Source organism: Python bivittatus, unplaced genomic scaffold, assembly GCF_059951505.1.
Source record: "Python bivittatus isolate LINGU-HERP-01145 unplaced genomic scaffold, Pbiv_v1 ctg000440_np1212, whole genome shotgun sequence".
NCBI lineage: Eukaryota > Metazoa > Chordata > Lepidosauria > Squamata > Pythonidae > Python > Python bivittatus.
The window spans coordinates 9,430,011-9,443,613 of record NW_028277063.1 but is presented as its reverse complement, the minus strand read 5'-3'; the positions used below and the strand labels follow the sequence as shown (position 1 = coordinate 9,443,613).

Here is a 13,603-nt window from a genome sequence, read left to right as displayed (position 1 = left end):
GCTCTTCCAGTGCTTTGAATCTTGGTTGCTCCCTGGGAGGTCAGCTAGGACAGGGAGGGAACAGACTGGAACTTGAGCTTATATTTACACTGCACTGAAGGAACAGTGATTTTAACCTAGTTTTTACGTTTTGATGCATGGTAGCTGTGTGCTGCTGGTTTAAGGGAAAGAGAACTAAATGTTGTAAAGGATGGGTGGGAATGTGCATACTTAGAATGACTAAACAGTGGCCATGATTGACCCATATTGAAGCGATTGAACTGTTAGTGAACTCTTGAGCTTGAAGTAAAATGACATGTAAGCATTTAAGCAAGGTCTAGAAATATAACTGAGGGTCAGAGGAAGGGAGAAGAGGGAAGGGGGCACATGGTATGTGGCTAAAAGGTTACTACTTTTTATGAGATGTGGTGTAGAACCCCCCCCCCCAAGGTTGTTTTCTGGTATGGATTATGGTGTGAACTGTAAAGATTGACACTCCTGTTATTGAACAACTTGGATAATATATAAATATGCAGTTTTTGTGCCTGTGTGGAGTCTCTTCTCCTAAGGCAGAAGGCACCATTTTCTTGGACTAAGAAAATGAAGGTTTTGGTTTACCAAGTCTTATTAGATGTTCCAGGCTAAGGACCCAGAATCATAGAAGCAGGTTAGCTTCCCTCACACCTTGGCTAGAGGTAACTTGTTGACCTGAAAACGTGACTAGAAAGGAGCCCGCTCATTGGGTGATCTGGATTTATCCAAAATATTGTGAACTAGCAGCCAAGGTTTAAATTCTAGATAGATAGCAGGTCAAGCTCGGACCAGAGGTTATTGATTTCCAATTGTTTAATGGTAATAATAAATTAGGTAGCTGAAGAGGGTTTATGAGCAAAACTGAAATGATCCATGTGTTAGTAAAAGACTGTGAGTTCAGTTCTCAAATTAAAAAAAAATACATTTCTGGATAAAAAGATGCTCAAAGGCTCATCTGAGTCTGTTCTGTGATTCTTAGTTTGTGTTTGCTTCCTTAGCATAATAATAATAATAATAATAATAATAATAATAATAATAATAATAATAATAATAAAAAACAGAAATATATCCAGTAAGCTTGAATTCAGCTTACCTCTGTTCTAGAGGTTGATTTCAAGGAATTGAAATTTCTTCAATTGAAATTTCTTCAATTCAAGAAATTGATTTCAAGGAATATTCAGACCAATAACGTATCCAGTAGGTTATCTAATGATTTCATAACAACGCCTATAAGATAATTATATCACTTACTACCACATTACAAACAGGGTTGGAGTGAAATAATTGAGGCTGAGAAAATAATGGTTTGCAAAGGTGATTACAGAGAAATTTAAGCTAGGGATTCTCTGATATGCAAACCAGCCATTACCTACCTTTAATGAAGGAGAAGACACTGCTCTGCTGTACATGGTCAAAGATGCCTTCAGGTAGGTTCCCATGTCAGGTAGGTTCTCATGCTAGTCTAAAACACAGTTGGCTAGTTTGGAGCTTAGCATGTTGTGTGAATCAGTGTGTTTGTAGTGAGAACCACCAAGGTGTAGAACTGTGTTTTTCCAGCTTGGCAACTTTAAGATTTGTGAACTTCAACTCTTAGAATTGTCCAACCAGCATGCTGGCTGGGGAATTCTGGGAGTCAAAGTCCACACATCTTAATGTTACCAAGCTGGAAAAAAAACTGGTGTAGAAGTTAAGGTAACAGACTGAAGAAACCCAGGTTCAAGTCCACCCTCTGGCATTGTTATATTGAGTGCAGAGATAGTGTTGAAGAAGGCATGCAACAGCCATTAGATAAACATCAGCTTAGCCCTGAAAAGGAGGAAGAGTAAGAAGGAAATTCAAGATTGCCCTATCTTGAGTCTTATTGGTGTCAGAGAGGAGAGAGAGAATCTGTGTCAGGCTTGCAAGTTTCTGTTACTGTACCCTTTAATAATAGAGTTCTAGCTGTTCTTGCAGTTTCCTGGTCTGGCCTACCTCAAGGGGCTGACAGCCATGGGAAACTCTCTGAGTAACTTCAGGCCAGTCATCTTCTTTCAGCCCAACCTACCTCATAGGGTTGTTGTTGTGGGAATAAAATGAAAGAAGATTCCTTATGTAAGCTACGTAGTTGGTGAATTCTTTTGGTCTGGCTTTGATATGGCTCCAAGAGCTCCAATTACTATTGTATTATAGCTGACATTTTCTTCCAAAGTCTGTCAACTTCAGTTCACAAATCTTGGTATTTTGTTACTTCTTTCATGTGTTTTTTGTCAGTTTGACTCTTTCCTGGTATTGCTGTATCTATGATCCACATTTTTTTTCAATAATAGTAATGTCTGGTGTGTTGGTTTTCAAGTATCTATCAGTCTGTATTTTAAAATCCCACATGATCTTGACTTCATTTTCTAAGACGACTTCAAGTACGTAATCTCAGTAGTTTTTGTTAACAGTAAAATTAAACTTTCTATATAAATTCAAATGTGTGCTATTTGCAATTCTATCAATGTATTAGAATTATTGCTGTTATTTAGAGCCACTGTAGTTAGCTTATGGTTCTGTATGTTGCTGAATCCACTCAGGTTAATTCAGTGAGCCATGATTAAGCCATGGAGTGCAAATTCAACCCATATGCTAAACCATAAACTGCATACCTGAAGCTTAGTATTTCATGGGACTTTGGCTTGGTTGTGTGAGCCCAGTCTTTGTGCTCTACAAACAGCAGCTTGTTTATCATACCAATCCAGATTTATTGTTTATTATTATTGTTTAATATGGTATATGGATTTGGTATTAAGTGCCATGTTACCATGTCTCATGACTTGAACCTAAAACATGGACAGTTTTTTTTTCTAGGACTAGATTCTTCATCTTTGACCTGGCAATTTCCAGAGACACTGGGACTGTATTTCCCAGAATTCTTAGCCATTCCTTAGGTATCTTGCTTCCATCCTATTTAAGGCATTAAAAGTTTTGTTACCAGGCACCCTGCATAGTGCCTGAAAACAATATAACACTAATTCTTGAAGTAGAAAGTGTAATAGATGCAGCTTTTTCTCTTACCTTCAATAGCAAGCTGCTATCAGATAATTGTTCATATTACTCCAAATTACTTACCACTTCACTCCACCCAGAGGTGGAGATAGAAGTTGTTAGGATAGCTTGGCTTCCAGCCTGTGAGTAGGCTGCTCAACTTGCCCCACTGAAAAACTGGGGGTGGAGTGAGAGAAGGACAATATCCAGCAGCTCAGGTCTCTTTGGCAGTCTCCTTGGTATTGAGCAACAGCCAAGAGATTGCTCCTTTGGTTCTCTGCAAGTCCTGGGTGCTTGACCTGAGCATCACAGCCTAGTGTGCTGTTCCTGTATACCTGATCTGCAGTAGGGCTGGATGACTGAAGGCTGCTAGTCCTGGACAATGCTGGCTTTCTGTTGCTCCCAGATTGTGCTTCTATTTCTCTTGCTGAAAGGTGGGTAGCCAGGACAGAAAGTGCTTTTTCTTTCTTTCTTTCTTTCTTTCTTTCTTTCTTTCTTTCTTTCTTTCTTTCTTTCTTTCTTTCTTTCTTTGTCTGTCTGTCTGTCTGTCTGTCTGTAGAGGTGTCTTTGATAGTTGTAGGGATGGTACTTGATCACCTAGATTAGTGTTGGAGAGTACAGAAACAATCTCTGCTCCATTTGAGCCACCAATTTTTGTCTTGAAAAGTAAAGATTCAACACAACTAGGTTATCTGAGAAGGTGGTAAGAAAGATGAAAATATTTGGGAGAAATATGAGAATTTGGCTAACTACAGCAAGGAGATGTAAGAGCAAGGAATGTCCTAGGCTTGCCAGGTGAGCTTCAAAATCTGAGACATCAGAAAACGATGCTTCTGACGACGATGAGAAGTAGATGTGGATTCTTCCAGTGCATGAGAATGGGGAGATCTGGAGGCTGATATTACTTAGCTCTAGGTACCAATTTCACCCTCAGCCAGGACTTCTGTGCCTTTTTCAGTGGTGTAGCTAGCAAAACTTCCAACAAGTATTGCTTTTCTCCTGGTTAAAAAAGTATTCCTGCAGAAGAAGAAAACAATTGCAATATTCCATTTGTCAGAATACAGGTAGTAATCCAGCTGTGTAAGGAAAATGTGTATGCATGTAGATTCCTGCACTGAGAATGCAGATGGGTTTTATATTCTCTCCTTGTGGCCATTACATAGCAACTTATCACTTTGATGCATTATACAATTAGAATGGTGACAAATTACTGGACTGAAACAGTTTGTGTGTCTGTGGGCTCATGGCAAGCTTGAGTTACTGCTCTGTTCCTATTTCTGTAACAATATGCTAAAGAGATCAGATTTGCTGCTTATCAGTCTTCAGAGAAAGATCCATTACAGTTACTGACCAAGGAATTTCCTTAGTGGCATATCTTTTACTGGCCTGGCTTTACTTGCAATGCTTCAGGCCTAGACTCGGTTACATTTCCCTAGTAATCAGGTTTGGGAAATATCTGTGTAGGCTTTTGATAGAACATGTTTGGTGAGTCAGAACAATGCAAACCCATGCCATCTGATCTCCTCTTGTGTAAGCCTTTTGGATCAAAAACAACCAAGAGGTTTGTAGCGTGGATCATATATACTCACAGATATTGTTGGGAGAAGAAATGGTAAGAGGAGAGGTGACAGTGTAAATTAACCAAACATTGAGATCATTAACCAAAGAATAGCTGTGACATAGTCATTCTTTCATCAATGAGCTGGTTAACACATGCAGAGAATCTTCATAGAAGATGCTTAATCTTTTTACTGAGATAACATCTTTTCTGGCTTTGCATAATAAGCTAACCAAATAGCTAACCAGATTTGGGTTCTCACAACCCAAAGCCACTAAAAAAAATAAACAAAACCAACATTAACACTAACCAAGCTTATCATATTATATCTGTGAGTACTAGGTCTTTGACTGACCCAGTTAAACATTTTATTTTAACATGGTCATGTTTAACCCATTCGATATGATGGTATAGATCGTAAAGAATTATTATTCAGCTGTTTTGGAGTAAAAGTAGTTTTATAATTCTTTTTTTCCTCCAAGAATGGCAACCTTGCTGTTGATGACAGTGTGTTTTGGGAAGTCAAAATATTTACCTACTGTTCTTTGGCTATCTAACTCCTGATCTCTAGCTTCTAATAGTAATAGTCTCTCATTCCATCACTCTGACTCCATCATTTGTTGTGTTTTTAGGTGTGGAAAATACTGATGCTCAAAAAGGTAAGAATACACTTGGATAAAGGACAATCAGCCATAACTAATAATGGGGAAGGAAGGCCTAGAGAAGGGATAGTGAATAACTTTCAGTGTTATAAATAAGCCTACGCATATACTAATTGAAAAAATGGACATTTCTCTATTCACACTTTTTTAGGCTTCTTTCTTGTGATAAGTTTTAGGTTATGGCCAGGAGATGAAGAGTGTGACAGTGTATAAATGTTCTTTAGTTTATTAGGAAATGCCTACATATTTCAGTTTCCTTTTTCCAACCATCTGTGATGGTTCACTTGGTGCAAAAACTGACTCATTTGCAAGATAAGTGTAACAGTATGGGGATGGGTGGCTATATAAATTGATTTAATAAATAAATAATATGCTTCAATATAGGGCAGAGATAGTCATGAAAAGGAAGAGTGTGTATATATACAGAGAGAGAGAGAGATTAAACATGGGCACACTTGCAAATGCAGTGTAGGGTGGGGACTGAAGATTTCCATGTGGGCAAATCAGTTGTACATGGATGAGAAAAGACCCACATCTGCTGTATAAAGAGAGTGAAAATCTGGCCAGGCTGTGTATGGATGCTGTGCACCTTATAGGCCTCTTGTGCATGTTAATGAACATATGTGAGAGCCAGGTAGGTAATACAGTCGTGTGTGTGTGTGTGTGTGTATGTATATCCTCTCTATGTTATAAATGCTAGTCTTCATTTAATTCCACTGTTTACATCTTTGTATACTGTTATGTGTGGCACAGAACCTATGAATATTGCTGAACTAGAAATCCAGCATCCCTTATAATTGGCCATGATGGTTAGGGATATTGGGAGCCGTAGTTTAGCAACATTTGGTGGCTGCCTCCATCTATCTATTGTTGCTTGATCTACACTCATCTACCCACATTCTTTCTACAGCTTTTTCTTTCTATCTAGTCTTAGGTGTAATTTGTTTTGATGTAATTATGTCTAGTTATGACTCATCCTACTCTGTAAACTCAAGGCAGTTGTCAACAAGATCTAAAGTAGAAAATACATTACACTTGGCTAAGTAAACACAAAATGTTTTTAAACAGCAGTAGATGATCTGGTAGCCTTTAAATATATTTCCCCTCATTCCCAGCTAATGGAATGGCAAGGGATTAAAAGAGTTGCCTAAAACCCCTGGAGGAGACACCAGTTTGCCTATTTGTCTCTAACCATTTTTCAAAGATGTCTGGAGGCCCCAGATATTCTATCATTATGAAACTACCTTGAGAACATCTATTTTTTTCTATAAGCAAAGGGTTTCCTGCTGGCTGTAGATAATTGCTGACATATTCAGGTATGTATTTAACATATTTGATATGGAGCCCATCAAGTGGTTTGTTTGAATGTATTGTTGTCACCAGGGATGGGGCTGTAGTGGGTTTGTATTTGGGGTTTTATTTCTGTAAGCTGCCCAGAGTCACTGTGAGTGAGTTGGGCGGCCATATAAATTGCTTAAATAAATAAATAAATAAATAAATAAATAAATAAATAAATAAATATTTTCCATTACTATATGTGCTCATTAATCATATCTGTGTATCTTCTCCCTCACCCTAACAGTATCCTTAGCTCTCTTTACCCTCTCACCCATGGTCTAACTATCACAACCCTTTCAATCATTTTGTTGATTTATCCTAATCATTCTATTCTCTCAACATCTGTTACAAATTCCCTAATGTAGGTCTTCATGTCCACCTAACCAATGATGATAGATTTTGAAAAGCTAAGTGGAATAGGACCAGGTTGGTATTTGGATGGAAGACTGTCAGGAACTGGGAAGTTGAAAAAAGTCAAGAAGACAGTTGCAATCCATTTGCATATTTTTACCAAGAAAACATCTGGATGTGCCTATGAAATCATCAGGAGTAAAAGTCAGAAAGAAACTTTACCTGTAACATGCAGTAGGGTTGAACTGAATTAAGAATTCCAAGGAAACATGCAATATGTTCTTTCCACCCATCCAAATACCTTGCGGCTTCACAAAATAACAACAACAACAATACAATAATAATAATAATATAAAATTAATATGTGGACCCAACTATGGCAATACAACACAATACTTGGGTTGTACTGGTAGTGGAATGGTAGTAACACCACCCAAAATATGATCTCATCAATTTCCTGCAGCTCTCGTCTACTTCTCACACCTCTCTTCTGGTTCTTTTATAGTCTGTGGGCGCCCAAAAGTACATTCCCTTCGCATTGTTGGTGGGGAGAAATCTGTGGAAGGGGAGTGGCCCTGGCAGGTCAGCATACGAGAAAACAGGCTACATGTATGTGGTGGAAGTCTCATCTCCTCCCGGTGGGTGGTGACAGCTGCTCATTGCTTTGAAGGGTAAGTAGCAGATTTGCACTGAAGAGACTGTATCTTAGCCTGTTTCTCTTCTATAAGGGCATCAGTAATTGAAGATAGAGCTATAGCACTAGGGGGCAATGGCAGTTCAGTTAAATTCATCCATTTGGCAGTGGACCAACTTTATCTTGCTTATATGAAGGTGGCATAAATGTATAAAAGTTGTCCTCCATAATGTTCTATGAACAAGGCAGAGCAATTGCATGGTAAATGCCTTGTCTGAAAGCACCTTCATTTCAAAGCACCAGATTTCCTGTTGAATTTCAAAGCTGAGCAAGGATTGTAGAAGACTGATTTTTTCTTGGCTCCCACAGGCCACTAGTTCCATCTAAGTATCGAGTACACCTGGGGGAGTATGAACTCCCCAAACCTGCACCCACCATGGTCTCATCTGCTGTCAGCCTGATTGTAGTGCATCCCTATTATGCTGGAGATGGGCTGAGTGCTGATATTGCTCTGGTGCAGCTAGAGGAGCCCGTCAATTTCTCCCGAACCATCTTGCCTATCTGCCTATCCAGTATCGCAGATCCTGAGCCTTTCCCTGCAGGGATGATGTGCTGGGTCACTGGCTGGGGGAACCTCTATCCAGATGGTAAGAAAGAGGTGGGATCTTCTTACATCAAGGGTGTAATTCAGGCCTCTGCAAAGGATAGGGAATATGGTCTACGTTTGGGGGTAGAGGATTTTTCTCCCCACAATGTTTTGAGGGCCATTTAGCTGCATTAAGCCTTATGGAGGGTTAACAAATTTATATGATCACTTATCGTTGTAAAAGAAAAGAAAGATTTTTTGCAGTAGTGATTTGCCCCTGAATTTTGGTGGCATGATTTGGGAGGGCTCTGGGATCTGTAATAAATGAACTGTGGGGCACGTGTAGCTCATGGCTTACTCCTAACCGGACTAATTATATCCATTGTTTTTGCCATTCCATTGTTTGTTTGCTTTAATCGGCCACTTAATGCCATCAAGAATGTAGTCAGTGGCACAGTGACATTATTGCAAAGGGTGTGGAGTCAAAACATTTGGTTTATGGTCTGGAGGAGTTGGGAGAGATTTAAAGGGATGAAAAAGATCCCTAAAGGCTCACAGATGCTTCCATGTACCCCTTTGTCCTTTAAAACCAATGAGGGGGAAGACTTCACCCGTAAGTGCTTAGGACCTGATGTTCACCTTGGAGCCTCCCTTTTTTTGCACCAGCCTCTTTCATCACTCGGACACTGCAGAAGCTGGAGGTGCCAATCCTAGATGTTGATAAGTGTGATGAAATGTACCATAATGACTCCAGCAGCATTGACACAGATACTGAAGCTGTGCCAAAAGACTACAGGCTAATCTATGATGACATGATCTGTGCTGGATATCCAGAAGGAAAGAAAGATTCTTGCCAGGTAAAAATCAGGCATCAGAGCTGGGGATCAATTATGACTTGCATCACATATTACTGTAATACAGAATGTGACTTGTTTAGCATGAGTTGTAGCGTGTTCTGGGAACTTAGATATTGTAGTTTGTTCCATAACTGTGCTGAGCACCATGTGTGAATCCAACCAGTGTATACAGGGTGGAAAAAGATCACTGGAATCTTAATAATATTGACGGGGAATCATAATGGACAATAATGAAAACAAGTCTTCAGTTTGTAAGTCAGTGTTTACCTGTAATATGTGTAACTGTGACTGGCAATGCTAAAAATTAGTAATGATTTTTAAGTAACAGCAATGATGGGCATGATAATAGAAATAAGCAGTTTAATACAACTGAAATGCTGGTAGCATGCACTCTGAACCTGCCCACTTTTTTGCCAAGCCCCATATTTCTTGCATTGAAGTTCCAGACATGACCTACTTCTTGAACATGACCTCTGATCCAAAAATGGTTGCTCACCCCTGCTAACTGATTTTCCTTAGTTGGCTAAAAGTTAGTATGAAAATGGCAGTTCATCCCAATTAAGAAGCTAAAGGTTTTCTGTATTTACAGGAAACGTTGGGTAGCTGCAATGAATTGTATATATATGCTTTTGTTTGAGATCCATCCCACCCATCCATTTTTTTTCTCCTGTTCTACAGTGTCTGTGTGTCATTGTGTGATCAGTGAGCATACTCAGAGGTCATTAAGTCTTTACCAACTCCTCTGAACTCTCCCAGATATTTTTTCTAATAATTTTATTTGTTTATTTAGCTCATAATCTACAGGGATTTTAACAACACTAACACATTTTTGCACATGTGTTCTCATAGCCTACTTGTTTAAAATAAGGAGACTAATCTAGTCCCCCCCCCCCAAAACCTAACAATCATCGATCACTTTAAAACATTTTTCCCACCTCATTCTTCTAAGTAGATTAGGGCAGAATTGTTTTTTTCTATTTATATTTACAACATATGTCTTAGAATAATGACCAGTCTAAAGTAAATTTGGTAAGCTTTGTGATTAAGTTTGAATTTAAACCTACACCTTCTCAGTCTAATAGTTTGATCATACTGGTTCTTACAGTACATCCTTAATGGCAGTACCTTTTCGCCCCACAAAACAATTTGTCAACATTTTCAAGTGGTTTTACATACTCCTTCTGAGGCAGATAGTACCACAAAGCAGCAATAGCATTTTCTCCAGTATGTCTCCAGTGATGTCATGGATTTCTGAAAGCAGAGAGACAAAGGCCCCTCTGCTCACTGAGGGTATCCTTAGCCACCTTCAAACCCCACATCAAAGACATTGAAGATGAAATATTGGCTCTCCACAGGATTGTTTGTTTTCACATTTACTTTTAAATCATTATTATTTTCCCCTTTTCAGTATGGAAAAAGCTTGGCTGAATAAAACTAAGAGGAAATGGTGAATGGCCATATTCATTTCATCTGTTTAAATTTAATAAACTCAAAATGCATGTCATTGCCTTATGGCCTCCTGGAGGAGTGTTCCTAGTTAACTTCTTTTTTTCTTTTTAGGGTGACTCTGGGGGACCTCTGGCCTGCAAGCTGAATGGTACATGGTTCCTAGCTGGAGTTGTGAGCTTTGGGCTGGGTTGTTCTGAACCCAACCGACCCGGAGTCTATACCAGAGTCACCTCTTACATGGACTGGATTCAACACACTATAGAAAAGAACTCAGCTTCAAGTGGTGGTGTTCCTCTCTCCAATGGGACTTCTGTTGTCCTTCTCTTGTTTTTAATCTTTCTCCTGACCCCTCTCCATATCAGTGCTGTTCTTTTATAACCAGCTGGAAATGTAATTGTAACACAAGTACCATATAGCACTTAATATAGTATTACCATTCAGCTACAATGCAAAAATACCTAGTTCCAAAGGGAAAATATATTTATTCCTGTTGTGTAAAATAGGAATTTCCCCAGAGACTAGACTACATTAGCCGCCTGTTACCACTTTATCTTATTATTAACCACTTTCAGAATTCTGACTTGGTTATACATTTGATAATAAATGAAATAAACCCAGTTTGTTTCCTTGAATCATTAGGGATAGAAAGAAGGGGTTTGTGCCATGAGATAAGGACTTTCAAGTAAAATGTTCTTTATCCCCAAGTCGTCTTCTAGGAGCCTCTTCTACCAGCTTACCCAATAATGAACATGTTCAGACAACATGATAACCTCCATCATGGTTTGCTGTGATCATGGATTGTGCTGATTTGTTTTATAGTTCTGTCATCATGCTCATTGCTAAGCAGACACACACATACCCCCAACACCTAAACAGCCTACAGCTTGCTTTAGTTTACTTTTTTCTTTATCAGTAGGTAAAAGTTGGTAGCAGATGACACAAAAATGCTAGAACAAACCAGTGTCAGCTGGATGAAATTTTGGGGCAGTGGGGATACCTAAAAGAATTTGCATATGACACTGACAGAAGAAATCTATTCTATTTGCAACAATCACTTGCTGGCATGTATTTGTTGAGATTTGAATTCATTTTGCTTTTTTTAACAAGGTTGCAGGGAAGAAGACCTACAGTTAAAGTTTCTTGAGTTACTTTGTTTCACAATATTTGAGGCTTTCCCCCCTTTTATTCCCATATTCTTTTCATTATCTTATTAATTTTGAAATTACATTGTATTAATATTCTATACATCTATAGTTTTATTAATTTAACATAAAAACAATAAAAATAAAAAATGTGGAACCTGGCAGAAAAGTAAACACGTATAACTGGACAATGTGTCGCACAAATGCAGTCTTTGTGTCCCGTTTTATTTTCTCACACTTTCTCCTGTTATGATATTCCCTTCAGGCCATTCACTAATAAAATCAGGTAGAACAGGGAAGTCAGAAGAACTAATATTTAAATAAATTTAGAATAATATTTCTATGTGGTCACCTGACCCTAATGTAGCCAGCCGAAGAACAGTATTGTTTGCACGTAACATTGTTTTTGCTGTGGCACCATTAGGCCAATAATCTCATCTGCTTTCAGAAGTCCAGAACTGATCTTATGGAGCCTTCCCTCCTTATGGTTATATACTTCATGCTTCTTAGGAGAAGCAGTCTATTTTCAGTGTTCTGTAAAGTGCCAAGCATATATCAATAGTTTGGTAAATTATATAACAACACAACTATAGATGGGTACATTGGCTACTTATTGTGAAGGCTACGTCCTGTTTGATATAGGAAGCATCTACACAATGAATTAATCCTCTGTTATTGCCCAGGAAAGCAGGGTACTCAGCCTAGATTTCTAGTAATTTCCCTCTGTAGACACTTCCAAGATGGGGGTAGATTCTCTTTCACGCGAAACTGGAAATAACTTTTACCTAAATTATCCAATGTTCCTTTCTCTGTTTGTGGTAAAGGAGGCACCCACACATTGCGTAGAACCAAAGCGAGTTATGCTAGGGCAGATCAGAGACATAAGTAATCAGTTACTTTTTTCACCAGCCAAATGGAATTTAAAGGGGAAAAACCACATGCTGTAAAACTTGTCTTCCAAAGACAGTCTTGGTGGAGGTGTCTATATGAGTCATGTGATACCTGACAAAAGTGGGAAAAGACAACCAGGTCATTGTTCTACAAATTTCTGAAACTGGAGCATTAGTCAAAAAAGCTGCTATAGTTGACATTGTCCTGGTGGAATGAGCTATAGACCTCAAATAAAGATATCCCTGAAGCCCATAAGCCAGAAATATTTAGGCTTTAAATCAGTATGCAGGATATCCTGGATCTTAGAGAGGACACCATACATTTTTAATTCTTGAGTGGCTATCTGAAGGGAGGCAAAAAGTAAATGCTGTGTTGTGCTGGATGCCAATTGAAATGCCATGCTGCATACATTTTGTGGACACTCTTTCCAAGTAATAAAGTCTTGGGACAGAAAAAAGAAAATATCCTACAAATTGACAAGTTTACTTTGGAAATGAAAATGGATCTACTTAATAATAAGATTGCTGTTTCCTTGTCAGATACACATAGATGATCTCTGAGAAGGCCATGATCTCAGAATTTGTCTAGCAAATGTCACTGCAATCAGAAATGCAACTTTAAATGATAGAATTCTGGGATATTAACATTAGGATTCAAAGGCATGAAAGCCAGCTGAGTAACTCTGGGCCAGTCACTCTCTCTCAGCCCAACCCACCTCACAGGGCGGTTGTTGTGGGGAAAATAGGCAGGAGGATTAAGTGTGTTCGCCACCTTGAGCTATATAAATATGTGTGTGTGTGTGTAAATATAAATATAAATATATAAATATAATTGATGGGATAAAATAATAATGGTTGAAGAAAAAAAGCATTGGAAGAATATCTGAAGGACAGTGAAGAAGATGCACTGAAGCTAGTACACCATGAAGGCTTACTGAATACCGAAGAGACCAAACTGGCCTATAAGAAAGGCCAAATGAAGAATAGAAAAGAGACATGGCAAGGCAAAATATTACATGGACGGTACACAAAAAAACTAGTAGGCAAAGCAGATAACAACCAGACTTGGCAATGGCTAAGAGCAGGAAAGTTGAAGAAAGAGGCAGAGGGGTAATTCT

General features: G+C 38.7%; 1 protein-coding gene across 1 annotated transcript; it reads left to right on the top strand.

Annotated features, from left to right (window-relative positions):
• Positions 1–3,400: 3,400 nt before the first annotated feature.
• Positions 3,401–11,061, top strand: LOC103059055 (serine protease 33-like). Its single transcript, XM_007444321.3, has 6 exons — positions 3,401–3,452; positions 5,209–5,235; positions 7,433–7,598; positions 7,931–8,208; positions 8,814–9,004; positions 10,565–11,061. Exons 1-6 carry the CDS (start codon positions 3,401–3,403, stop codon positions 10,829–10,831), a joined length of 981 nt encoding a protein of 326 aa, XP_007444383.3. The 3' UTR covers positions 10,832–11,061.
• The last annotated feature ends 2,542 nt before the right edge of the window (positions 11,062–13,603 follow it).